General features: G+C 39.1%; 1 protein-coding gene across 18 annotated transcripts in view; it reads left to right on the top strand.

Annotated features, from left to right (window-relative positions):
• Positions 1-27,998, top strand: part of DST (dystonin) — a 448,713-nt gene that overhangs the window by 241,112 nt on the left and 179,603 nt on the right. For all 18 annotated transcript variants that reach the window (XM_014537311.1, XM_005863309.2, XM_014537308.1 and 15 more), the window contains 3 exons: positions 9,927-10,093; positions 26,402-26,514; positions 26,605-26,711. In XM_014537311.1, the coding sequence (XP_014392797.1) occupies positions 9,927-10,093; positions 26,402-26,514; positions 26,605-26,711 (387 nt within the window). The remainder of the gene's footprint in view (positions 1-9,926; positions 10,094-26,401; positions 26,515-26,604; positions 26,712-27,998) is intronic.

Raw genomic sequence — 27,998 nt, 5'->3', positions numbered from 1 at the left:
TGCAGTAATATTGGCTACAATTTTATAATACATCATCTGTGTATTACACCATGTGCTCACCACCCAAAGTCTAGTCTTTCATCACCATATATTTGACTCACTTTACCTTCCTCATTCTCTTTCCATACCCCTTCCCTTCTGATAATCTTATCTATGAGGTTTTTAAAAATATATATTTTTATTGATTTCAGAGAGGAACAGAGAGGGAGAGAGAAACATCAATGATGAGAGAGGATCATTGATTGGCTGCCTCCTGCATGCCCTACACTGTGGATCGAGCCTGTAACTCAGGCATGTGCCCTGACCAGGAGTCGAACCATGACATCCTGGTTCATAGGTCACTACTCAACCTCTGAGCCATGCGGGCTGGGCTGTTTGTTTTGTTTGTTCTTTTGTTGCTTTCTGTTTTATATCCCACATATGAGTGAAGTCATATGGTTTTTGTCCTTTTCCACATGACTTATTTCCATTAGCATCATACTCAAACAGTAAACTTGATTTAAACTTTTAAATCTTTTCAATACATTATAAGTATTTAGTTTTTTTTTTAAAAAAATAAAAGTTTTATTACTTGCCTTACATAGAATAATGAAATACATACATTTTTTTAAAAAATGTGAATTACGTTTTAGGGACTATCTGACTCAACGTTGGAAGTTGGCTGTCCCTGTGTAGTCAGCGCATACCAGAACCATGACAACATCTGTAAAAATAGGGTGTTTCTGTCGCCCAGTTGTCTGGTGGCATTGACTTCACTCATAGGACTTTCACATTTACAGCCTCAGCTGACCAACACAGTGAGGCTGTTGCAATTCATTTAGCAGTAAGTGGGTCACCTAGCAATAAGCTGTGAATGGAATAAGAATGTGCTATGTGAGATGGGACATGTTGGCTGGTCTTCTTTCATCGAAAATACATTTTGAGCTTCTGTACTGTCTCAGATTTATAAAAATTGTTTTAGGTAAATGATTCAGATGAAGCTTAGGTTCACTACTTGATATTGGGTTCTCATTGGGTAGTCTCTGGGTATGTGCTCTCCTCTGGGCACTTTTGTGTAGTGGTCAGGGTGTTCTGTTATTATTGGAAAGTGAGGTTAACTGGAAACCTTTATTTTTCCAAGATGACAAGGTTTACACCACAGGTTAAAATTCATTCATACCACATGAAAACATGAAAGGTATTTCTCATCTCCCTCTCTCTGTATCTCCCCCCTCTTAGTTAACAGATAGTTTGAGCACCCAATCTATGCTATGTTGGGCAGAGTATGGGGAGAATGTTCCAAGGGAAGTAGTAACTAGAACAGAAGACTCTAGGAGAGAGGGAACATGTGGTTCACAAGGTTTGAAGTTTATATGATTTGATCATAAAATAGAAAGAGAATGTCTTGAGTCTGGGGAGATCAGCCAAGACTGAACTCAATTACTGTGGCTGTGGAGTAAAGAAAAACCGGAACTGGGAAGTGAGAGTAGAGCAAGACTTGGTGCAATGATAGGAGATTATTACTAATCCAGGCACTGGGGCTTAGTTCCAGAGGATCTCAGATACTCTCTTGAGCCCAGATGTCATTCTAGGCCTATCATGACTGTGTCTTTAACAATGTCATTGTAAAATATGTCATTTCCCCCTGTATGCTACCCCAGAGCCTCTCCCACAACACCCTCTACCTTATCCTTTTAGTTCAATGACTAGGGTTTCAATTATTGGTCATTTTCTGAGCTCTCCCAGGAGGGATAAGGGAAATATATATGTATATAGTAAAATACCAGTGTTGTGTGTAATGGTAGAGACATTGTGGGAAAAAGAGAGGTGAATATATGAAAGAGTTGGAGGGTTTATTTGTTGGTGGTGGCATTGCTTTTTTTCAGGCTGAGGTAAGTTTTCAGTGTCTTGTTTTGTTTTTAATTTTAATTTTAGTTTTGGACCTTGCTTATCTGGAGTGAAAAATTAAAACAGAAATGGAGAATTCTTTGTTCTCAAGGCCCAGAATTCTGAACTATAAAAATGACTTTATATAATTGGGCATCTGGATTCTTTTGTTATGCTCTAAAGGGCTCAATATAATTTTTCTAAAATATAGCCACCAGTTTAATGGGTTGAGGACCTCCTATCCAAATGGTTAGATTTTATTTTATTACCAGGGGGAACAATATTCTTGGAATTACATTTGGAGAACCTGCTTCCTAACATGACCAGACAGTTTTTGAGAATGCCTAATGTTGAGTATTTTTATAGCCCAGAACTGTTTTCTGTAAACAGCTTGTGTCTGGGCTCTGGAAAATATTTGCCCTTGACATAAAAACCTTGAAGATTTTTCTTTCTAATTTAGGCTTCGACTATCTAGGAAGATGAATACACATAAGTAGAGAGTTGGCAAAATGCAAGTTACCCTTTCTTGCTGTAGCAATGTACTGGCACCACCCTATTCTGGGTTCTGCTGTATGGAGGGGGAAATAACATTCCCCCTGTAATTCAAGTGAAATAAAGATTTGGCCTATTCATGAGACCAAAACTATTAGCAAAAAGTATATGAAGATTAGGTGTTTTTCTGTTACAGTACTTTGCTTTAACCAATTCAGTACCATTTTCATGTGGGACTTGAACTTATTGTATCTGATAATAATAAATAATAAAATACTATTTTAACAGAATCTGTGATAATTTCTGAAATTTCACATTTAAAGCAAATAAGCCAGAAAAAAAATCAATGAATTTGCTTATTTAGTTAAAAAGTTAAAGATACTAAGGCAAAATAATTATTTTGATTATATGTAAGCTCCTGAGATGCAGACTAAAACGTGATAGTTCATATGAACCTCATATTCCCAACAGTGAGACTCAGTTCTAGAAGAAGCTATAAGCTTTGCTGAGCCCAGAATCATTTTAGACCTATCATAATTGGGTCTTAAAAGATGCTGTTGAAATTGAATTTGCATTCATTTGGTTCACATGGTAGTATGGTTTTCTATAATAGATCTTTATAGCGTAAAGCTTAAGGCAAGCGTAGAGAAGACATAGAGCTGACTTGATAAGGGCTGAGGTTTGGCTGGGTGGTTGCAGGGTAAGGGAAAGGTGTGAGGGAGTTGAGGATATTGATTGACGTGTTGGATGTGGTGCAGACCAGGTAGAGAAGGAGGTAAAGACAGAAGAGGGCCCCTAGATTGGGACAAAATTGAAAAAGTCAAGGACTCTGAGATGTTGGAAAAACCAGATAATTGGTTTAACTAGAGTTAGGGAATGACAGTGCTAGAAAAATGGAAAATTGCTCTCAGAAATTAATATCTGAGGTGGACTTGTTCTGGTTCAAGGTGATGAGATCCAGGATGTGGTACGTGAACAGCTAAAGTAGAGAGGAGATCAAGGACGTAAGGACGAGGTGCTAGCTGGAAAAAGGCACAAACTCAGCCAGGTGTCAAACTGTTGGGATGTGGGAATCATTCCTGAGGAGGGGAAGAAGGTGGTAGAGCAAGAGTGGCCTACAGTGTAAAAATGAGAGCATCATATGCATGGCTAATGAAAACTATTGGCTTTGCCTCATTAGGGAGTTAGAATACATTCGCTCTGCTTGTAGTGCCTGAGACTTGAGTTAATATAGTGGCAGAGACCTGTAGGTTAGTAAAAAGACAGAAACAGTGTAAGGTATTGAAGGTGTAAGAGACTGTGTTCCATGGAATAATATTTCTGGGAAGTTTAGGAATGGTGGCCAGCTGGGTCAGGAGAGATGAAGCAGAGGTATCATAAGGGCATGAGAGGCTCAGTTACAGGAAGGGGTGGTAGTCAACAGTGACCTGGATGTGAGGCATGAGGGCTTCAAGTTTCCAAAAGGAACTCTGATATAAAGTATTTTGTTTGTTTTTGATGCTAGATGACAGATTGCTGGTGACCAGCTTTAAGCAGCAAATACTACAAATAAAATTGTGATGGGAGAAGCTAACATTTATAGTTTTCTACAATCCAGGCACTGTGTTAACACTTGATGTGTATTATTCCATCCGTCATCATTTGAATTTTTAAAATGAGGAAATGGATTTTAGAGAGAATATGTGAATAGCTCTGGATCATAATCCTAATTGGAAAGAAAATAAAACTGTCACTACTTGTAGAGGACAGGATACTATATAGAGATAACTCTAAAGATTCCATAAAAAAATTACCAGAACTGATAAATGAATTCAGTAAAGTAGTAAGATACAAAATAAATATTCAGAAATCGGTGGCATTTTTATATACCAATGTTGAACTGTCAGAAAGAGAAACTAAGAATACAATCCATTTACAATTGCATCAAAAAAATAAAATTCCTAGGAATAAATTTACCCAAGGAGGCAAAATACCTGTAACTTGGAAAATTATAAGACATTGAAGAAAGTAATGGAAGATACAAATAAATGGAGGCATATACCATGCCCATGGATAGGAAGATTTAATATAGTTAAAATGTCCATACTCCCCAAAGCAATCTATAGATTCAATGTAATTCCTATCAAAATACCGATGACGTTTTTCACAGAACTAGAGCAAATAATCCAAAAATGAATCTGGAACCACAAAAGATCTTGTATAGCCACAGAAATCTTGAGAAAGAAGAACAAAGAAGATATATCACACTACCTGATATAAAACTATACTACAAGGCTATAGTATCAAAACAACATGGTACTGACAAAAATAAACACATAGATCAATGGAACAGAATAGAGATCCCTCAGAAATAAACCCACACCTATATGGCCAATTAATATATGACAAGGGAGGCAAGAACGTACAGTGGGGTAAAGACAGTCTATTCAATACATTGTATTGGAAAAATTGGACAGATACATGCAAATAAATGAAACTAGACTACCTTCTTACACCATATAAAAGAATAAACTCAAAATGGATAAATACTTAAATGTAAAACTCAAAACCATAAAGTCCTAGAAGAAAGCATAGGCAGTAAAAACTAACATTTCTCTAAGCAATATTTTTTTTTGCTATATCTTCTTGGGCAAGAGAAACAAAAGAAAACATAAAGAAATGGGATTACATAAAATTAAAAAGGTTTTGCACAGCAAAGGAAACCATTAACAAAACAGGAAGATAACCTACTGAATGGGGGAAGATATTTGCCAATGATACATCTCACAAAAGGGGTTAATATTCAAAATTTATAAAGAACTCATACAACTCAACATAAAAACACACAAAATAATCCAATTAAATAGTGGGCAGAAGGCCTGAATAGATACTTCTTCAAAGATGACATGCAGGTGAACAATCTATATATATAACCCTAATATGCAAATAGACTGAACGGCAGAACAACCGAACAACCGGTTGCTATGACGTGCACTGACCACCAGGGCGGGAAGCTTCACAGACAGAGTCCCTGCCCAGCAGCACCCACCACAGCCACTGGTCCCCTCTCTGCCAGCAGCCCTGCTCCTGCTGCTGCCGCTCCCACACACTGACAGCACTGGCCGGCTCACACCTGCTGATGGCGCGGAGCAATTGGGGCCAGTGCCAGCAGTCGGTGTGAGAGGTGGCTGCTGCTCTGATTGCCCTTCAGGAGCAGGGAGAGGTGGAGAAGCCCTGAGGGGTGATTGGGGCCAGCAGCTGCCACTTGCACCCGCTGCTGGCACCTGCCCCAATTGCTCTGCACCATCAGCAAGTGTGAGTGGGGCCGGCGCCGTCACCGCATGGGAGCAGTGGCAGCAGGAGCGGGGCTGCTGGCAGACAGGGGACCGAGGGCCACGGCGGGAGAATGGGCCGAGACCCGCCCCTGTGCCCACTGCAGTTCCTTTCAAGGTGCACAAATTCATGCACTGAGCCCTTAGTAGACATCTGAAAAGATGCTCAATGTCAGTAATCATCAGAGAAATGCAAATTAAAACCACAGTGAGATATCACCTCATACCTGTCAGAATGCCTGTCATCCATAAATCAACAAACAACAAGTGTTGACTAGGATATGGAGGAAAGGGAACCCTCATCCACTGTTGGTGGGAATGTAGATTGGTGCAGTCACTATGGAAAGCAGTATGGCGATACCTCAAAAAATTAAAAATGGAACTGCCTTCTGACCCAGTGATTCCACTTCTGGCTATATTTCCAAAGAAACCCAAAACACTAATTTGAAAGAATATGTGCACCTCTGTGTTCATTGCAGAGTTATTTACAATAGCCAAGATATGGAAGCAACTCAAGTGCCCATCAATAGACAAGTGGATTAAGGAGATGTGATACACATATACACTGGAGTATTACTTGGCCATAAAAAGAATGAAATCTTACCATTTGCATATGGATGGACCTAGGGGGTATTATTTCCTAAGTGAAATCAGTCAGACAGAGAAAGACAAATACCATGTGGTTTCACTTACATCTGGAATCTAATGAACGAAATAAACAAACAAGCAAAATAGAAACAGACTCATAGATACAGAGAACAGATTGATGGCTGACAGAGGAGAGTGGATTTGGGGGATTGGTAGAAAGGTAAAGGGATTAAGAAGTTACAAATTGGTAGTGACAAAATAATCACGGGGATGTAAAGTATTACATAAGGACTATTGGGTGGGCAACTTTGACAAGTATATGACTGTCTAACTGCTATGCTGTACACCTGAAAGTAATACAAAGTAATATTGAATGTCAACTGTAATTGAAAAATGAAATTAAAAAAAAATTGTTAACTGTTGGCCAATGGGATGTGAACCCAGGCAGCATGAATTGAAACCCTCTCTTGTCATCACTGTAGTGCCTCCAGGACTTGATGGAAGGAGTCTTTATTACTTCCTAGGGCCCAACCTGACCTGCTATTGCTGGAGGATTCAGGCTGTCTTGCTGATTTTATATCAAGGGTCATGAATAACAAGAGCAGATTTACAATCTTTAGCATTTGTTACTTTTTTGGCTGCATGGTGTCACGAACAGTTTGATATAGTCCCATAGATAGTAGCTAATGGTACAGTATATTTGTTGGGGGAGGGGTTGGGTGGGAGAGTGGAGGGATTGAGCAAAAAAGAAAAAAGAGAGAAAAAACTCATGGACAGGCATAACAGTGTGGTGACTGTTGGGAGAGGAGAGGCGGAGGAGGGTATCAGAGTGTAAATGGAGATGGAAGAGGGCTCGACCTGGAGGTGGTGAACACACAATACAGTATACAGAATTGTGCACCTGCAATCTGTATAATTTCGTTAACCAGTGTCACCCCCATGCATTCAATAGAAAGGAAAAAAATAAAAAATACCTTACATCTCCACGTGGGGATAATCTTAAGTTAATTGGATATGACAGGAGAATATGAAAATGAGTGTTAGTAGTCTTTGGTATATTAAAGTTTGGTTCCTAACATGCTTAAATAGGCATTTTTAAAGTATAGCCTTTTAAATAGTGTATGCATGTCTAACACTAAATTTGTGTGTGTGTGTGTGTGTGTGTGTAACAATCCAAAATCCATCTATTAGCAACTTATTTAATAAGAATATGTGATTTTCTCTTGGTTTGTATTCAGACTATTTCAGACTTCTAAACGTTTCCTCCTTTGATATCGTTCCTCCGGTAAAATGCTGTTTAGCACTTGAATCTATTAAACGTAAATTGGTACCTTGCAGTTGGAATTTACCAACTTCCCTTGTTACTAGGTAATTACTTTTGTGACTGAACTGGCATGGAATGTTCTACCCAGGAGGAAATAGCCTCCCCTCTCCCAGCTATCTCCTTTTTCTTTATATAGCCATAAATACCACCCAGGTAGCTCTGCATTGCAAGGTTCCCCAAGGCAGTGATTTTATAACTTGCAAAGGTTAAGAGGGACTTGTGGAATTTTACCTAGAGCCTTGACTTTTTCATTTGCAGTTTCCTAGGTTAGTTTCCCTGAGCCCTCCTGTTTATAGATTTTGATTATTTTGATGCAGCAAATTTAAAAGCTTTATCTTTTATTCCTCTTTACAGGGAGAGAATTGGGAGAACAACAGAGCCAATGTTGTGCTTCTCCCTTTGTCATAAAGACTAATAATCAAAACAGTAAAATAGCTGACATGTCGAACCTGCACTTACTACACGCCAGGCATTACACTGTGCTCACTTGTTGAATTCTCACAACACAGTGTAATAATTATTACCACCATTCTTTCACAAGTGAGGGAACGGTTGAAGCAGCTAAGTCATTTGAACATGGAAGTGGTGGAGGTGGGATTTAAGCTTACACAATGTGCTTGAAAGGTTCCTAGCATAATTTTAATCCAGAATATCAGTTGGATGTTGGGCAGAAAAATATCGGTGACTTTTTGAGTTCTTTTTGTCCACATTAGAAAAAAAGACAGAGCCTTGGTGGTGTGGCTCAGTTGGTTGGAGCATCGTCCCGTGCACCAGAAAATCATGGGTTTGATTCCTGGTCCGAGCACATGCCTAGGTTGTGGGTTCGATCCCTGGTTGGGGTGCATTATGGGATGCAACTCACTGATGTTTCTCACATCAATGTTTGTCTTGCATCAGTGTTTCTCTGTCTCTGTTTCTCTCTCTGGCCCCTGCCTCTCTTTCTCTCTCGCTTCTCCTTCCTCAGAAAATAAACTAGAAAAAAAGAAAGGACATTCCTTCTATATATCCTATATAATGTGTTCACGAACCTAGTTCTTTTCCATGCTACTGATGTTAACACAGACTCCTAGGAAAGATGATTAAAATCCTGCCACTTGTCCAGGAGCACGTCTCTGCTGTGGCTGTGAGTGGAGCTCCATGGGGCGTAGCTGCCTCTGCTGAGTGCTGGGGAAAGACAGTGCGGCTGTCATCTCCAAGTCCTGGTGGTAAGGGCTGCAGCCTGCTTGCCCTAGGTCCCTGGGTTGGTCACGCCTCTGGCTCTTGTGGCAGCTGGGAGAAATAAAGGGCTTCCTGTTGGAGCTTGGCATTGCCACGGTGACTAAAGGCTTTCTTCAGTCTTTTGTGTTTTTTTCAAATTCTCTCCTTTCAGTTGCTCGATTGTGCCTATTTTGACCTCTGACTTCTGTGTTGTATTTATAATCTCATAGTAACACTTTACACTGAAAAAATCTTAAATATTATCTGCTTCTACCTCCTACTTCCTCATTTATAGATGAAGAAGCTGACTCACAAACATGAAATGAATTATTCAAAGCCATGGGACTAGTGGCCAGGATAGAAGCCAATCTTGTGACTCTAGTGATTTTTTTTTTCCTCCTGTTGCTAAGTGACTTGTACCTCCCTATGTCTTGCTTCCAGTCTCTTATTTGCTCGTCCTGATCCTGGCTTGTTGGCCTGTCTTCCTGACCCCTTGGCTTTGTGTCCTGCACTGGATGAGGGAACAGTTGTTTGTTGATGTTAATCCCAGCTTTGGAATTACTGTGTGACCTGTGCTCAAGTCTCTTGGTGCCTTAATATCATTATCAGCAGATTAAGGAGGAACCTTACAAAGAGGTCCTTAAGAAAATAGAAATCATGTGAGCTGGTGACCTGTTTTTTATTATTTAATGGAAGAGGATTTTAGAAAATTGAATGAAAACAAAAAAGTATAGGTAAAAAAAAAATCAGGTGTTAAATATCTGCTGGATCAAATTCCCCGCTGCAGGTGGTAATGTAGATCATTTGTACGTTTTACTTTTGATCCCTTTAAACTTGGAAAAACATTTGCTTGAGTTGTTTTAACAGATCTGATTAATCAAGAGGAATGTAGATTTCTTTTTAATGTTGTGACATTTGGGTATAACAAAAAAACTAGATGCTTAGGTTTAATCCAACTTTTTCAGTCTATTAAATTCTTTGAAACCCAGTTTCCCTAGATATAAATGGGGGAAATAGACCTAGCTTACAAGTGAGAGTTATGAGGATTAAGTAAAACAGTACTAGCACAGTGCTTGGTACATAGTAGGTTCTTTATCTGAGTTAGCTTCCCTTTTTCCTAATGATTGAACACTTTCCATTGTGTTTAGATATCTGATATCCATGTTACTGGAGAGTCAGAGGATATGTCTGCGAAAGAAAGATTGCTGCTCTGGACACAGCAGGCAACAGAGGGTTATGCTGGCATACGGTGCGAAAATTTCACTACCTGCTGGAGAGATGGAAAGCTGTTTAATGCCATCATTCATAAATACAGGTATGGAATCTGTGGGACTTTTTTCCTTAGAGAAATATGAATTTCTTTCATTTCCACATTTTAAAATAACCTTTTATTATTACAGAAGCAATATAGGTGTGTGGCAGAAAGTTAGAAAGTACAGACGAGTAAACGTAAAAACATGACATTCCCACCACTCAGAGATCTCCCCTCTAAGCTTGGTGTGCACACGCAGGCACATATTACATAGCTGTAATATGTCTTTGGTTTGTGCCAGTAACCTAGCAGATAGTGAGCTCTGATATGTAGAATTTACAGGTAGGTGACCAAGTTTGTATATATAGAGAACTGATGAGTAATAATAAGACAAAGGTTTAGTTCAGGCTTAGAGCTCACAAATTTCCAAATTATAGTCTCCTAGTCTAGTTACTCTAGTGAGTAGGTCGGTTTAACAGTGGCCAATTTAGGGATGGTAAAAACACTTTTCTGCTGAGAATTAGTAACAACTAAGTCCAAGTTAACACTTACCTAGCACTTACTAAGTCCCAGGCTCTATCCTAAGCAGTTTACATATATTAATTCATTTAATCCTCACCACAGCCCTAAGGGAATGTTGTCACCCCCAGTTAACAGAAAGAAACTGAGACACAGAGTAACCCTTGCTAAAAGTCACACAGCCAGCAAGGGGCCAACTTGGGATTCAGACCCAGGCACTGTGGCTCTTGAGTTCATGCTTATCCTATATAATAAAACCCCAATATGCAAATCGACCGAATGGCGGAACAACCGGGCACTATGGCACGCACTGAACACCAGGGGGCAGACGCTAGATGCAGGAGCTGCCCCCTGGTGGTCAGGGTTCTCCCACAGGGGGAGTGCCGTTCAGCCAGAAGCTGGGCTCACGGCTGGCAAGTACAGTGGTGGTGGCGGGAGCCTCTCCCACCTCCATGGCAGCGCTGAGGACCCCGAGGGGTCCCAGACTGCAAGAGGGTGCAGGCTGGGCTGAACCCCCCCCCCCCATGCATAAATGTCGTACACCAGGCCTCTAGTTACCTTATAAGAATCAAAATTCCTAGAAAACTATTGATTAAAAACTACATATCTCTTGATCTCAGTTATTTTTCTTAGTTTTTCAAAGGTTATATCATGTTGTTGAAGAACTGAATATTTTCCTAAATAGAATAAGCCTAAGCTATAACTCATGAAACTGACAAACATTTGATTACAATAAAAATAATAATTACATAGAACAGTTAACGTTTGAATAACTCTCTATGGGTTAGGTATTCTGTAAGTGCTTTCCATATGTTATCTCATGCAAATCTCCCCACAGGAACTGTAATTATATCACTTTTACAGATGAGGGACCTCAACAAGGCCCCACTGCTAATAAGTTACAGAGCTAAGATTCTAACCTTGGTCTGTTTGACTTGAAATCCTATTCTCCGCCTCCCTTCCCTTTTCCCTTTCTTCCTTTCCTTTCACTCTCCTTCTTCTTTCTCCCTTTTTTTCTGTTGGAAATTTTAATATCTGAATCTTCTATATATCCACACCCAATAGCCCCTTTTAAGCACTATAATAGTCTGCTTCCTTTATGGAACAGCATTTCATGAACTAAAAAGAAAAACCAGGATCAACTTGCCTACACTTGCCCCAAATAAAATGCCAGATCTCCTTGAGTCACAGTGACAAGAGGGTTGAGTATTTTCAGATGCTGTGATTATCACACTGCACTTCCCATGTGACTTAAAACGTGAGGCCATCCGAGGCCTGTGTATACATGGGATGATAAGATCAGGGTTTTTGAACAAAAATATTTGGATTGCTATACTTAAAGGATTTATGTCATGATGCATTTTTGAGGGTGTGCTCTGCTCTCTTCGTTGAAGCCTTTGAGGTAGAAGTGACACATTTAGGAGCTAGCTATCCTAAAATAATAGACTCTTAAAAACAATGGTCTCCAGGCATTGTCTCTGTAATACTTACGAAGGATTATAAGTACAAACTGGTATGGGCATGCTGTGCATTTTTCTCCTAAGTACTTAAGTAAGTCAATATGTCCAAGATCCTAAAATTTCCCAGGGAAGTTTAATGTTATAGAGCTTATATTGCTTAAAGAGAGAATGACTGTTATTTATTTTGAACTTTTATTTTGGCAGTGTGATCATATTAGAAAATTGTTTAACTTTGAACTTTGGTTTCCTAGTTTGTTTTGTTTTCCTTTGTTAGAATTATTGATTAAAATAATTAGGTCTAACAGCTTACAAGAGTTCTTTGTTGCTGAAGTTTAGTTTAGTTACCCCGTGCCTCATAAAATATTACTGTGGTTTTTTTTTTCACTACAAGGAATTTTTCATCTGGGGAACTGATTTTAATTAAAGTCCTTGGGCCTTACTTTTTACTTGAAAAACAATTGCGTAATTTTCTTCCGGCATGTGTAAGAATTAAATGGATGCGTTGAACTACACAGTTTTCACTGTTGAATGGTTGAATGTCTTGATTTACTCTAATGACAAAAGAGACAAAGTTGTAAAGAATTGAAAAATCACTATAAGCAGATATTTAGATATTGGACAATAATATTCACACTTAGAGAATATTGCATTATTTAACAGTTGCTTTAAATTGATAATTATTCCCATAAGTTTTGTGATGTATTTGGATTTGCTATAGAAACATATCCACCTATTGGACTTTTGGGGTATTGTTTTTAGATTAAATGTTTTATGATTAATATGTATTTTATTTGACTTCCGGTACATGGGTTTTGTTTCTACTCAATTATCAAGTCTAACTACATGGAATACTTTGTTGAGAAAGATCTTAAAGAGAGCGAGGGCTTAGCAGGAAAGAACCTCATGATTCAGTGGATAGAAAGGATTATTATGCCTCATACAGCAAGTCTGTGTGCCCTAGATAGAATATGAAAGATTTATCTGGAGATTAGAAGGAAAATAGATAATATTTGTCATCTAAAAACAAACTGGTATTACTTGTAAATAGTGATTTAGTCAGATTTCTGTCTACATATGTTTTAAAGATTTAGAAATATTGATCTGAAATGAGAACAGAGTAATAACATCCTTCAGATTTCATATTAATGTACATATTGTCAAAAGTTATTAATCACATATATTAATTTGGATTTTCTAGCATATTTTTATTGCTCCCACCTAGGATATGATTTTTCAAAGTAGAAAGAATGTCAACCCCAGTGAGTAGTACACTTACAATATAGTTATTCTAAAGTATTCCATAGAAAAATTAATTTTCTAATATTTCTGGTTTTTGAAAGAACAATTATGTGAAATAAAAACGAAGAGAAATTTATATAATGGACTAATTTATAGATGCTATACAATAGAAATGACTCATGAAGGTATAAAGAAAGTAACTGTTTCATAGTAGGCACCCCAGAAATATGTGCAGAATATTGACCACATATCAGTTTCTGGCTAGCTGAGCTGTGTTTTTTTATGTGGTAGCTTATAAAACGATCGCAGTCCTGCCTGTGAAATAGATGGCACTATTTCCATTTCATCCACTTATTAAATTAGCAAGTTATATAAGCAGAGGCTCCTAAGGTAAATAACATGCTTAATATCACCAACCTTTTATTTTTATTTATTCATTGGAAGAAATTTTTGCAATTTATATCAGAGGTAAAATGCTACTAAAAGTGCTTTTGCAAATCAGTAAAATGACCAAGAAACCAGTAAGAAATGTGAAAAGGATAGGATTAGGCAGTTCACAGAAAAGGAAAATTGTTATAAGGGGACACTTAGCATACATAAGAGCAAAATCACATCTGAACTGTTCTGTAGTTCTAGTAGGTCATACTGTCCTAAAGAGAATGAAGAGACTGGATTACACAGTGGGTAATAAGAGGATAAACTAATATGGTTTAGTGGAAAACATTACAAGAGATAGTTGTATAAGTTCTATTTAAAAAGGTTATTGACACATACATTATGTTGTTCTATTAGTTGTCTTAGGAAATTCTGTTCCTGATTTCTTCTGGAATGTTTTTTTATGTTTAGTTTTTAATGGAAAGGGTTAAAATAATAAAAATACCATATATCTGTACTAGTTTCTCTTGTTTGTATAGTTTAAAATTTCTTTCAAGCATGTTAATGTTTTTTTCACTAAAAACCACACTAGTAAGAGATCTTAGGTAAATAAGCCTCACTATTGCCCCTGGCTTTGATTTTCATTCAGAAGAATAACAAGGAAGACTGGATTTGACTGGCTTATATCAAAAGGATGTCACAAAAGCATTTGATAAGTAAGTAGCTTAAAAGCAAGAGAGGATGAAGTAGAATTAACTGAGAACCAATAGCCTAGGGATTTAGGAGTATCTCCTAAACCAGTGATGGCGAACCTTTTGAGCTCGATGTGCCAGCATTTTGAAAAACCCTAACTTAACTCTGGTGCCGTGTCACATATAGAAATTTTTTGATATTTGCAACCATAGTAAAACAAAGACTTATATTTTTGATATTTATTTTATATATTTAAATGCCATTTAACAAAGAAAAATCAAACAAAAAAATGAGTTTGCGTGTCACCTCTGACACGCGTGTCATAGGTTTGCCATCACTATCCTAAACACTAGTAGATTAATGAGTTACCAAGGTTTAAGAGAGAGAGAGAATAAAATTCCACAGTAGTCCACATTCTTCAGAAGTAGGTGTTACAAGCAGAGGGTTCAATGGGTAGTTCTGTGCTCTTGTGTGTTTAAGTGTGCTCTGGCATCAGGAAAATTGACCTTTTTTTTCTGAGAGAAGTAAATCTCTGTCTTCAAGCTTGAAGTTCATCTCCTGACTTGTCTTACTTTATCAGTCTCTCCAAGTGGGTATCATTGATGAAAGCCAAGTTCCGCAACAGCAGCACCCAGCATCTCTCAGTGTGAAAACATGTTTGCCTGAGCAGGCATGAACATGAATGCGGCCCACAGGCCAGAAGGTGTAGTACAAAGTGTGCAGTAGGGCCCAATGAACCTAAAGTGGCAATATGGAAAGATCTAAGTGTGTCAAGACTAAAATGCCTGGGGGTGGGGGAGGGGGGTGTTTTGAAGAGAGATTATTTCTGTTTACTAGTTTCTGCTTGTCCTATTCTTGTTTTTAATTATCCCATTCATTTAATTAATTCTCCTCTTAAGGGCTCTGGCATTCTTTTCATAAGCATGTTTTTAAATATATTACCCAAGGAAGACTCCACATTTTTGAAATAGGTTGTATTCAGGAGCATGCCATTTGGATATTTTCTAATTAGGCAGCTAGGGATTTTTCACTTGTCTGAGTGTGTAGTTGGGAAGGTAGCAATTATTTTGTTCATTGTTTGCCTTTTGAATTAGAATTTAATGGGACCATCATATTTCATTATTTTAAATGTTTAAAGATGCTGTAATTGGGAAGGTTAGACTATAAGGCTGTGGTCAGAATCTTGTTTAATAGTCTGACCCGGAGGCCTGTGATTCAGCCACATGCTTGGATTCAGCCACGCCTTACAAGCTAAACTGGAGTGGACTGGTTTTATACAGGGAGCAGGTCCCTTTAGGGTTTGAAATATCCCTATAGGAAGTTGGACTCTTGTTGTTGACTAGAGGATTCTTATCCCTCAGAGTCAGGTCTGCCCTCAGGCTGCAGAACCCAGTGTGTGTGTGTGTGTGTGTGTGTGTGTGTGTGTGTATGTGTACACACATACAGGTTGGGCTCTGGTTTGTGTGGCCATGGGCTAGGCACAGAGTCTTGTAGACGATGAATTTTTTTAAAATATATTTTATAGATTTTTTACAGAGAGGAAGGGAGAGAGATAGAGAGTTAGAAACATTGATGAGAGAGAAGCATCGATCAGCTGCCTCCTGCACACCCCCCACTGGGGATGTGCCTGCAACTAAGGTGCATGCCCTTTACCGGAATCGAACCTGGGACCCTTCAGTCCCCAGGCGGACGCTCTATCCAGTGAGCCAAACCAGCCAGGGCAAAATGATGAATTTTTAAAAAGTCACAAGTATTTCAGTTTGTGAGGCAAAATCACATTGCTTACTTACCTTACCAAATAAACTCAGAACTGTTGAACTCTGAGAGCATAAGTGGTTGACTTCTAACCAGTATCACAATTTTAAATCTTTAGAGAGCTCACCTGCACTGCTTGTGGTGCGTCTGCATCCAAGTCAGGTATATGAGTTTGTGGCCACATCCGGTGACTGTTTTTAATGTATCTGTTCATTTGTAGATATAATTTGGCATATAGGAGAGACATCTATTTATATTACCTTCTTTCTGTGTTTCTGGCCCTCTTGCCGAGTTTAATTTATAGAAATTCTTTATAATGCTAATTCTTCTATTATTATATGAAATAGTTCCTTATAGATATGAGGTAAGGAATAGCAACATTCTCCTAATTCCATTTTTTTTTGAGTCAGAAAACTGAACAAGTGACCCTACAATTAATAGGAAGATGGCTCACCTGGCTGTCCTCACCAAGAAAGCCTGGTCAGTTTTGTTGGCAGTTTCCACAGTTCTACTCTTTCTTATATCTGTGACTTAAAAAAAATACCAACTGAAAATACATTAACACATTAAGTAGAGTAAAAGGGTATGTACAGAAATGTGATTTCCCCTCCCCCAGATTCCTGAGGCAATTACTGTTAAATTTCTTCCATATTCTTCCAGAAATTTTCTATGCATATACAAATACCTATTTATTTTTGGGTGGGAAGGTCAATTTTATTGAGGTATAGTTTACATAAGCACATAGTCTTGAAAACATGTATAATCTTTTCTAAAATACAAATGAAAGCATAGTATATGTTTTTTACATTATTCTTCCTCCCCCCTTAATTTATTTTACACATCTTTCCATATCAGAACAAATAGATTTACCTTATTCTTTTAAATACTGCATAGTGTTCTATTATATGGATGTAACATACTTTATTTAATAGCACCTTATTGATGGTCATTATGTTTTTGCTACTTAAAAATGTTGTATTGGACTTTGTATGTGTCTTGTGCAGATGTGAGAATGTGTCTGTAGGATAAAGTCTTCGAAGTAGAATTGCTGGCCAATTTTAAGACATATGTTTGAGCTGTTTGCCAAAAGAGTCATATTGATATATATGCCTTCAATACTAGTTCCCTTCCATGATGCCTTTAAGAAAGAAACAATTCCTTACTTTATTTGTTAATTGCATTCTAGCAATTCTAATTTACCCTTTGATTTTTCTTCTGCTTTTAAAGTATGTGCTGGAGCTGAAATTGTAGACCTACGTTTCTCTGTGTATGGTATGCAAGCTATTAGTCTAAACATGTATGCGTTAAGAGTTTACTGGGGTAAAGGGCAAATTAAGTTGGCAAATTGGGAGTGATCTCATCATTTTACCTGAATATCAGCAGTAGGGGCTGTCTTAGGCTAACATATGAGAGTGCCTATCACAATGCCAGAGGTTTAGGAAGTGTGTAATGAAGGAGTACCTCCACTGTCAAAATCAGTGCTATTATCTGTACTTACTGAAGTCTATGAGGCCATTATGGAGTTGATTGTTTGCAAAGTGAGTCATAGTTTATTAAGTATCTTTTAATTTCTGAGGTTGTGAGATTTCAATCTTGAAGTACTAATAAAGCTTGCTATAAATAACAGTTTCTCATTCTTTGCTTTCTCCCTGTTGTTAGAAGGGAGTTTCAGAAAAAAAATTGGAAGAATATTTGAAATAAACTCAAGCATCTAGTTTTGAGAAAAAGGAAAATTACCTTCATAGCTTGTGGCCACCTTGGAGTTCTTGGCTGTGTTTCTTTCAACAACATGTGCCCAAATATGAGCATAAAGGAATGCCTGCACCCAGTTATGCAACTGTGGGTGGGTCTCCTTCATGTTCATATTTATATCAGGGGGGTGGGGGGGAGAAGGGAGGACTATATTACAAGTCCTTTTTCCCCCATGGGTGGGGTGGGGAGGTGAGATGCTTTTTGCACCAATAAGAACAGTCAGAATATGCTAAGCCCAAACATGATTTAATTCAAACAGTCATCTTCAGGAATTTGTTATGGCAACCGCTCTGCCATCATAGCATAAGTGAGGCAAATTTCATGAATATTTTTATCGTGTGTGATTTATTGAAGGGCAGATGTTAAGTGACATATGTGGCTTCATGTATCTGTGTGTGAGTTGGTGAGTTGTGTTCCCGAGTTGAAGGTGTTCTAAGAGTGATCTCTAGGTAAAGGGATTGCTGTGTGTGTGTGTGTGTGTGTTTAACTTCTATGGAATCCTTTGCCTTCCTTGCAAGCTGCTGAGGAGCATACTCATTTCCCGGGAAAGCCTGGCCCCGTGTGAGTCCAGCTGTCTGCTTTGTGTGTGTATGTCCCCACGCAGTGAAGCACCCCGAGAATGTTAGACTTGAGGGTAGATGGGTGTCACTATAACTTCATGGTTACCAGCCTCAAGTGGTTCTGACCACGCAGTCTTTTTCCATCCGTCTTAATTCACCTTTTTGTCCCTCACCTCACTTTTGATGACTGATAATCTTCTCTCATTGTTAACTGATAATCTCAATTCCCTCAGAGACACTGAACCCATCCATGTAAAGCAAGTCTGTCAATCTCAAAGGCTAACATGGGCCAAATGAACAAGGCATGCGGCCCTCGAGTTTGACATACTTGATGTAAAGTATTTATTTTTGCTACCAAGGGACAAACCTCCCTTCATTTGCATCCATGCTGGCCCCTGTTAATGAGCAGGCCTCTCTCCACCTATGCAAGACCTGTCCCCCAACTCCCATGTTCTGGGTCCCATCTCAACCATTGCTCCCCAAACCTTCTTTCTCATTATATTAAATTTTTCTCTCTAAACAGATCTTTCTATTGGACTTTAAGCTCATTTGGAACCTTTGTTAACAAAATAACAAACAGTAACTGCCTTATGTTACTCCTTTCCCTAAAGCCAGACTTGTCTATATATTCCATTTTTATTTCTTTGCTCCATACTTATTCCTCAACCCATGCTAACCTGGTTTCTGGCACCATAACCCACCAAAAACACTCTTAAGCTCGTGACTTCTAGAGTGACTTTTGTGTGGCTAAATCCTGTGGATAATTTTCAGACCATCTTTCTTCTCAGTATTTGATTCTCTTAACCAGTCTTTTCTTCTTAAAATACTCTTTTTTTTTAAAGCTTTATAGAACTACACTCCCCGGTTTTTCCCTCCTGTTTTGTGGACTGCTCCTGCTCAGTTCTCTCTGCACACCACTTCTTTCCCATGAGGCCAGTGCAGAGTTTTCCTAGGTTGCCCCTTCAACTTTCTGTGTTGACTGTCATGCATATACCCCTTGTTGTTATAACCAGTGTTATAATACTACCTTCTGTGGATTTGACCTTCTTAATATGTCCCAGCCTTGTCCCCACTGCTACCACATTCTTTTGCATGTCACCATGGTCCCCTGCCTGGATTCTGTGGGAATGCTTTCACCACTTTAAATTGCTTCTCCGTCGGACCTCAGATCTGATAATTTTATCTCTTATAACCTTCCTTGATGCTTTTTTAAAAAAAAAAATTTTTGTTGATCCTCACCCGAGGATCTTTTTCCATTGATTTTTAGAGAGAGAGTGGAAGAGAGGGAAAGACAGAGAGAAACATCGATGTGAGAGAAACACATCAATTGGTTGCCTGCTGCACGAGCCTGACCAGGGCCCGGGCTGGGGAGGAGCCTGCAACCAAGGTATGTGCCCTTGACTGGAATCGAACCTGGGATCCTTTGGTCTGCAGGCCAATGCCCTATCCACTGAGCCATGACATCTAGGGCCCTTGATGCATTTTAATGGTTTTCTATAGTTCTCGTAATAATATTCAAAATCTTTGCAGGTCATGAGATTCTGCATCATCTTGGCCCCTGTCGCCCACCCAGCCTTATGTCTCACCTGTCCCCTTGCTGCTGCTCCTCACCCCTGCACTGCTCTCCTTATACTCATGCTCCCTCCAGGCACAGAGCACATGCATGCCTTTGCCCTCTATCTGGGTTCTCTCCACCGGGTATTCTCCTAGTTTACTCCTGAACTTTCTTTGGAGTTTTGAGCTCTCTGTATACACAGTGCCTATGTTCTAAGTGCATTACAGCCAGGCACGTGGTAGATGCTTGTTAAATATTACGAAAATGAATAAACTTGCTAGTTTGTTGACTGGGAAGAATTATTTGTAATTGGCAACCAAAGCACCAAGTTCTGCCTTCTCTGGCTGTATTTTCTTTACATTGTTTATATGCTAATAGACGGTTTTTTATAACCTGCCTACATTGCTCCTTATACTTCATTTCTCAAGTACTTTCACATGAATCCTCTCTTGAGACCTTGGGTTCAAATCAGTTAGGTTCTTCAAACCTTATGGCAGCAGCAGCCCCAAATGCCCTTCCTCTACCCTAACACATTTCCAGTTGCTCCTTGGGGGTAATTGGAATTCTAAATGATTCTTGGAACTCCCGATTTTCATTTTTTTGGAAGGTAACTGAGACACAAATTTCTGGATTAGCATTCTAAGTTAAACAGAGAGCAAGTTAGGTCTAAATCAAAGGACACTTGAATCACATCCTTTTACTTTTTCCATGTCAATATAGCCTTTACTCTCAAATATGTAAAAATTGTCTTAAATTTTTTAAAAAACTGTGGTAAAATACACATAATGTAAAACTTATCATCCTAACCATTTTTTTGTCCAATAAAGTGGCTTTAAGAGCATTCACATTGGTGTGTAACTATCACCACCATCCATCTCCAGAACTCTTTTCATCTTGCAAAACTGAGACAGTATATCCATTCAACAATAACTGCCCATTTTCCCCTTCCCCAGCCCCTAGCCACCACCATTCTGCTTTTTATTGTCCTTTGTTTAACTGAGAAAGAGAATTGGTGTCCACTGCCCTTCCAGATGATCAGATACCTCAAATCACAGAGTTGAAGTGCTTTTGATTTAAAAAACCATGTCCAGGCTTCATCATTTACAATGCAGTCCAGAGTCGGGCTGACGTGAAATGCCCCCCACCCCGACCCTAAGTATGCTCTTTTCCTCTAGATTTAAACAATAAAAATCAACACTGGAAAAGAGTGAAAAGGGTCGCTGTTTCATGGTGAGGACATAAGACAGTAGGCACGTTTGTGTTTATGTCTGCTTCGTGTTTGTCTTGTAACAATTATCTGATAATATTGTGTATTTAAAAAAAATTGAGGTTGATTGACATGTAACATTATATTAGTTTCAGGTGTACAATATAATGATTCTATATTTGTATATATTGTAAACTGACCACCACAATAAGTCTAGTTAACAACTATCATCACACACAGCTACAAAAATTTTTTTCTTGTGATAAGAACTTTTAGGATCTACTCTCAGCAACATTCAAATATGAAGTACAGTATTATTAACTACTAGAGGCCCTGTGCATGAATTCGTGCATGGGTTGAGGTTCCTCAGCCTGGCCGGCTATTGGAGCCGATGGGGCGGGGGGAGGAGGGGGGCCGGCTGGCCAGGGGGAGGGAATGTGGGAGGTTGGCCAGCCGGGGGGAGGGACCGTGGGAGGTTGGCTGGCTGTGGAAGCTCACTGACCACCTGGGGGCAGCTTCTGTGTTGAGCATCTGCCCCCGGTGGTCAGTGCGTGTCATAGCAACTGGTAGACTGGTCGTTCGGTCGCTTAGGCTTTTATATTTATAGATAGCTGCATTTTCTCCCAGAATCGTATCTAATTTTTATGTGAGCTGATATATTCATGAATGTTTGAGGACAGAAAGTTACTTTGAAGTATCTGTACCAAAAAAAAAAGTTCTTATGCAATTTTAATGTTCCGCTAGTATGGTTACCTGTCAGTGTGGATATCTTAATGTTACATATACATGTATCCACATACATGTACACATATGGATGCATGTGTATATAAGTACATGTGTGTGTATATGTGTGCATGAGGGTATATATATCTATTTTGTCGAGAAGAATACTTTTTAAAGATGTGTTGTATGAAAGATAAGCATTACTTTTATTCAAAATTATTTTATATTGCAACAGCCATTTTTTGGTAACCTTTTGTCCTATATTTTTGGAACAAATTAAGGGCACTAACCATGCATATAAGTGGTTTGTTCTTTTTGGCATCATTTTATTTATTTACTAGAGGCCTGGTGCATGGATTCGTGCACCAGTGGGGTCCCTCAGCCTAGCCTGCACCCTCTCACAATCCTGGACCCCTCAGGGGATGTAGTAGTGCGCGAAGCAGCAGGCGGCCGGGGAGGAGCTTGAGCCCAGGCCAGGCACTGCACCGCTCCTGCTCATCCTTGCCCCACTGTGCCTGCTGCCACCACTTGGTAGTGCTTCCATTGAGGCAGGAGAGGCTCGCGCTGCTGCAGCTGCGCTTGTCAGCCATGAGCCCGGTGTCTGGTACCCATCAGTCAGCTGAGCGGCACACTGATCACCAAAGGGCAGCTCCTGCATTGAGTGTCTGCCCTCTGGTGATCAGTGCTGATCATAGCAACCAGTCAACTGGTCGTTTAGTCGTTTGGTCATTCGGTCGTTCGGTCGTTTAGGCTTTTATATATATAGATTTTATTACTGTTATTATTTTATTGCTGACAGTATTACAGATGTTTCCCATTTTCTCCATTTTGCCCCCCTCCACTCAACACTGCCCCACCCCAGGCCTTCCCCATACTAGGACTCTATCCATTGGTTATACATATGTATTATTTGGTTAATCTCTTCCTGTCCCCTCCCACCCCCCACACCCCACTGAGATCTGTTATTCTGTTCCATTCATCTTATGACCTGTTTTGGTTTTATAATTCAAATTTAAAATTTATGTTATTTTCTTATAGTTTCATTTTTTGTAAGCTATTTTAAGTAATTTATAGAAAAAAGGTAGCATATAAACATATGTTTTTAAAAATGGCAATCCATGATGATTGAGTCATTCAGAGGAGATTGCATTATTACAGAATAATAACATAAGAGTTAGAATTGCCTCTTTTCCATAAAAAACTAGTATATATTATTTTAGGCAGCAGAGAGTTATATTACATGATTTTGAAAGGTTTCCAGAAATTAAGGAAATCAGAATAGTTCATGCTCAGCTGTCTAAACTATCATTCAGGAACATGGTTGCTGCCTTCTCCATGCTGACAGTATAGTGTAGTCTTCAGTTAGTCAAACCTGAAATGGGAATGAAATTTCCTATTAATGCTACACAAAAAGGAGATAGCACAGTGCAATGAAACCCATCTTCTTTATGTGGAAAATAGCTGAAGTTTGTGAAGGTCGCGTTATCCCAGCGGGACTGAAAGAAGGAAGGGAGACAGGTCACAGCACGAGCCTCTTCTGGCAGCTCCAGCCGGATAGAGGCAAAGCAGAATGGAAGCCCTTCGAGGAGGATTAGGGGAGGGATAGGATTTTGAAGATGTTCAGGCACTTACTTTTTCATAGTGGTTTTAAAATTTTATCCTTTTTCACTTTTTGCTTAATTTTTTAATGGAGGAAAGCCGGTTCAGTTTTTGTTCCATTAAAGTGTTAAATATCATGATAAAGAGGTGCTTTATCCAAACTCACGTATTATACAGCTGCTTTTGTGCTGAAATGACTGTGTCATTCAGGAGGGAGTTTTATGTTTTATTCTCTTACTCAAAAACTCGATTCTTCAGTGACTTGATTCATTCTGTCGGGGATTACTCAGTGTTCACCATTCTTTGCTAATGGCAGGGTTCGCAGAACAACATGCTCTTTCTTGTTGGGGGACTTGGCAAATTCAGAAAGGCTGGTTTTCATTTTTTTCAAAATGTGTGAACTTTATGGAAGCAAAACAGTTTTTTGAACTTTAGGTATTTGTTTTTGTCTAGACTGTTATACACATCTGTTTAGTAATCCTAAAGTTGGCAGATTGTTCAAAAGGGTCTGTGTGGGGGGAAAAAAGCTTCTACATGTCTACAAAATGTTATTCCTAGAGGTTTGTCATTTAATTCTTCTACTGGTGTCAGTAGATTTATTGTTTCTATAATACATGCCAGGCCACTTTTCAGTGATCAAATTGGTGGCATGTGAAACACAAAAGAATTTCCTGGGAAACAGGTAGTAGATAATGGTAGCTGTAGTTCAAGGTAATGAACACTTTAAAGAGTTATAACACTATAACTAGATTTCTTTGGAAGTCTGCATTCTCATCAGATAAAAATAGGAGCACAAATTGCTGTTTACCTTCCTAAGATTAATGATATAATTTCAAAGAGTTTCTCATGTAAAAAGCCTTCCAAGTAGTAGTCAAAATAACTTGCATTTCATTTGTCCCACTCCACCTCTGAGCCCTCCCGCTTTTCTGCACTCTTCAAGTGTGGAACCAGAGTGCCTGTGGGGTAGAGAGCCTTCTTTTAGAAGTTGATAAACAGGTTCTAACTCAGTGACTTTGGGCCTGGGTGCCACACTTTTTGAAGGCTTTACTAAGTTTCCACATTTATTTCTGCATTCTTTTAACAATTTATTACTTTTTTTGTTAATCCCCACCTGAGGACATTTCCCCCCCTTTAATTTTTATTTTATTTTATTTTTTAAAATATATTTCTTTATTGATTTCAGAGAGGAAGAGAGAAGGAGAGAGAGATAGAAACATCAGCGATGAGAGAGAATTGTTGATAGGCTGCCTCCTGCACACGCCCTACTGGGGATTGAGCCCGCAACCCAGGCATGTGCCCTTGGCCAGAATAGAACCCGGGACCCTTCAGTCCGCAGGCTGATGCTCTATCCACTGAGCCAAGCCGGCTAGGGCCCCCCTTTAATTTTTAGAGAGAGTGGAAGGGAGGGAGAAGGGAGGGGAGAGAGAGAGAAACCTCAATGTGAGAGAGACACATCAATTGGTTGCCTCCCACATGTAGGTGGGGATTGAACCTGCAACCCAGGTACTTGCCCTTGACCAGGAATTGAACCGTGAACCTTTGATGCACAGGCCAACACTCTAACCACTGAGCAACACCAGACAGGGCTAATGCTTTATTGATTTTTTTTTAAAGAAAATTAAAAAAAATATGTTTTTAGTGATTTTTAAAGACAGAGGAAGGGAGAAGAATAGAGAGATAGAAACATCAATGGGAGAGAAACATCATCGATCGGCTGCCTCCTGCACCCCCCTCCTGGGGATTGAGCCCGCAACTCAGGCATGTGCCCCGATTGGGAATCAAGCTGGTGACTTCTTGGTTCATGGGTTGACGCTCAACCACTGAGCAACACTGTCCGGACACTAATGCTTTATTTTTTAGATGAAAGTTTCCTGATTGGCTTTTGGCCATATTTTGCCTCCTAATTTAAGGAGTATTTTAGAAGTCTTTTCTCATCTCATATAGATAAAGCTAGGTGCCCTTGTGGTTTAGAGCAGCGGTCACCAACCGGTGGTCCGTGGACCACTGGTGGTCCGTGAGGTCCAAAAGGTTGGTAAATGCTGGTTTAGAGTATCATGTAAGTCCTATAGATTAGAAAGAGAAGTCTGAGGTAGGAGAGAGTGTGTTGTGTGTGGACATGCATGTTTGTGAAGATACAAACTAGTGCTTATTTAGCTATTTATGATTCAAATTACTAACTAATCAACCCATTTACCAACTTACCTGCAGGTATTTATTGAATGTCTACTGAGTACATGCCACTCTTTATCTTAGAAGCAGAATCAAATACAAATGTGTATTAACATATGGTTCTTTCCACCTTGGTGTTGACTAGTTGGGAGAAACAAAATGTACATGCACATTAAACAGTGAATTAACAGGGCAAGGAAGTATATGATTGTTCTAAGTGCCAACTTGACTAGTACAGGCCAAGGCTGTATAAGGAGTTCAGGGAACAGGGAGAGAAACGGAGAGCTGGGAAGATGAGTGAGGGCTCCACTGAGGAGATGGGCTTGATCTCTGCTTGCAGGGACAAATAGGATTCTAGAAGATGACAGTGACAGGGAAGGACATCCTGGATGGATGGGGGATGCCATGCTGAGTATAAGCTTTTGTGTTTGGGGAGAAACATTGAGAGATGCTGGCTGGATTGGAAGGGTGTTGAGTAGTGGAACTTGCATAGGTTGAATGGGACAGATGTTCTTATAGATTCTGATTATGAGGGATTTGTAGACCTGACCGAAAGTTATGTGTGTTCAAATTTTTATATTTTTCCTCATTACACTTGCCTTTGCCACACGTTTCTGAGATAAGCAAGCAATTTTTTGGTGAAAATCTTAACACGGGCTTAGAATTAATATTTTCAGCAGTTGCTATATAAATAGATATGCATGTAAATATAATGTTGAAAAGGCACCTGAGAAAACGTAATTAATACAATGCATTTTTTCCTAGGCCGGACCTGATAGACATGAATACTGTTGCTGTTCAAAGCAACCTTGCAAATTTAGAGCACGCTTTTTATGTAGCAGAAAAAATTGGCGTTAACAGACTCCTGGATCCTGAAGGTGAGCTGTTGCCTTGACTAGATGTGGCCTGAAGGTTTGATCAACAGTAATCTGTCAACCTCTTGAAATAATTTGTGTTGCCTCTTTTAGATGTTGATGTTTCCTCTCCTGATGAAAAATCCGTAATAACGTATGTGTCATCTCTCTATGATGCATTTCCCAAAGTCCCTGAAGGTGGTGAAGGCATCGGTGCAAATGTGAGTATTGATTGTTTTTCATTCTAGAAGCTTCTGATTCGGCAATGTTTACTTAACCGAATTCTTTGATAGTACTTTTTATCTTAAATATAAAATATTTTTAAAAGAAGTTGATTTTAATATGCTATTTATCAAACTGATATTGCATGCACTTGGATGGTATCATTCCATTATTAAAATTAAAATATAACAAGAAAACACTTGTTCAGTATCAAAAAGTAGGCTATTCAGAGTTACATTTTTTTGGAAAAATAGTAGCTATAAACCACTGCATTTTGGAGATACTCATTTTTTAACTTGCTATTTTACAGCTGCTCTATTTGATGTGTTTGTATAGAATATCTCATGTTTGAAATCACTTTCAGTGACGTTTATTATCTCATACGATTCCATGAGAGAAGTTGGCTCGGTATTGCTTCTCTGATTTAACAGTGAGACCCAGAGGAAGGCGATTTATTTTGCCAAATTGACAGAGCTCCTTTGTAAGCAGGGCAAGGTCTCTGAAATGTGGCTTTGGATCTTTTATTAGTCCACAATTTGCCACGGGTTTGTGCAATTCCGTTCAATCGTGCATTTTTTAGTGGTCATGCTAACAAGTACTTATGTATTTCTGGAAGAGACAGGAAACCCTACACGCATTCTGCACTTGGGGGTGAGCACCCCTCACCCTGGGCCTTTCTCCCTCCTCCTTGCAGACACCATTAAAAACAATTTTACTTTGAAGATTTAGGAGCTCATCTTGGTGAGCTCTCTTTCCTGATATTTTACTTCACCTTCGTATGCTGCTGCTTTTAGACTTATTTTCCCTTCTCTTCCTCATGTTCTTTCTCTCAAAAGCTTTATCTGTTCTTTTGATCCCTAAGTAACTTGCTTCCATGTTTATCCTCTCCTGATTTAACGCAGTTCTCCAAGGACTCAGTGTTGACTGTTGCTTGAGAATGTTTCTTGTGGCTATTCTATTGTCTCACTACCTCCACCCCATTCCTGACTCTTAGAACCAGGGTGATAGCTTTCCTATGGTTTTCCATCTCCCCTTTTTCTCCCCACATCAACTCTGCACAGTCACCAAATTAGCTTGAAAACGTTCAGTGGCTACATATGACTTGCACGGTTAACTCCATTCTAGATATTCTGACATTCAAAATTCTGCATATATAAATTTAGCTTTTCTTCATTTTTAGCTCTGACATCTCAACACAAACTGTTTGCTGGTAGCCAGGGCATTCCTATTTCAGAGTCCTGATTCACTTGGGACTCTGTCTTTTATGCACTCCTCTCTTCCGCCTT

This window comes from Myotis brandtii, unplaced genomic scaffold, assembly GCF_000412655.1.
Source record: "Myotis brandtii unplaced genomic scaffold, ASM41265v1 scaffold176, whole genome shotgun sequence".
In the NCBI taxonomy this organism is placed as follows: Eukaryota; Metazoa; Chordata; class Mammalia; order Chiroptera; family Vespertilionidae; genus Myotis; species Myotis brandtii.
This window is presented reverse-complemented; position numbering and strand designations above follow the sequence as displayed.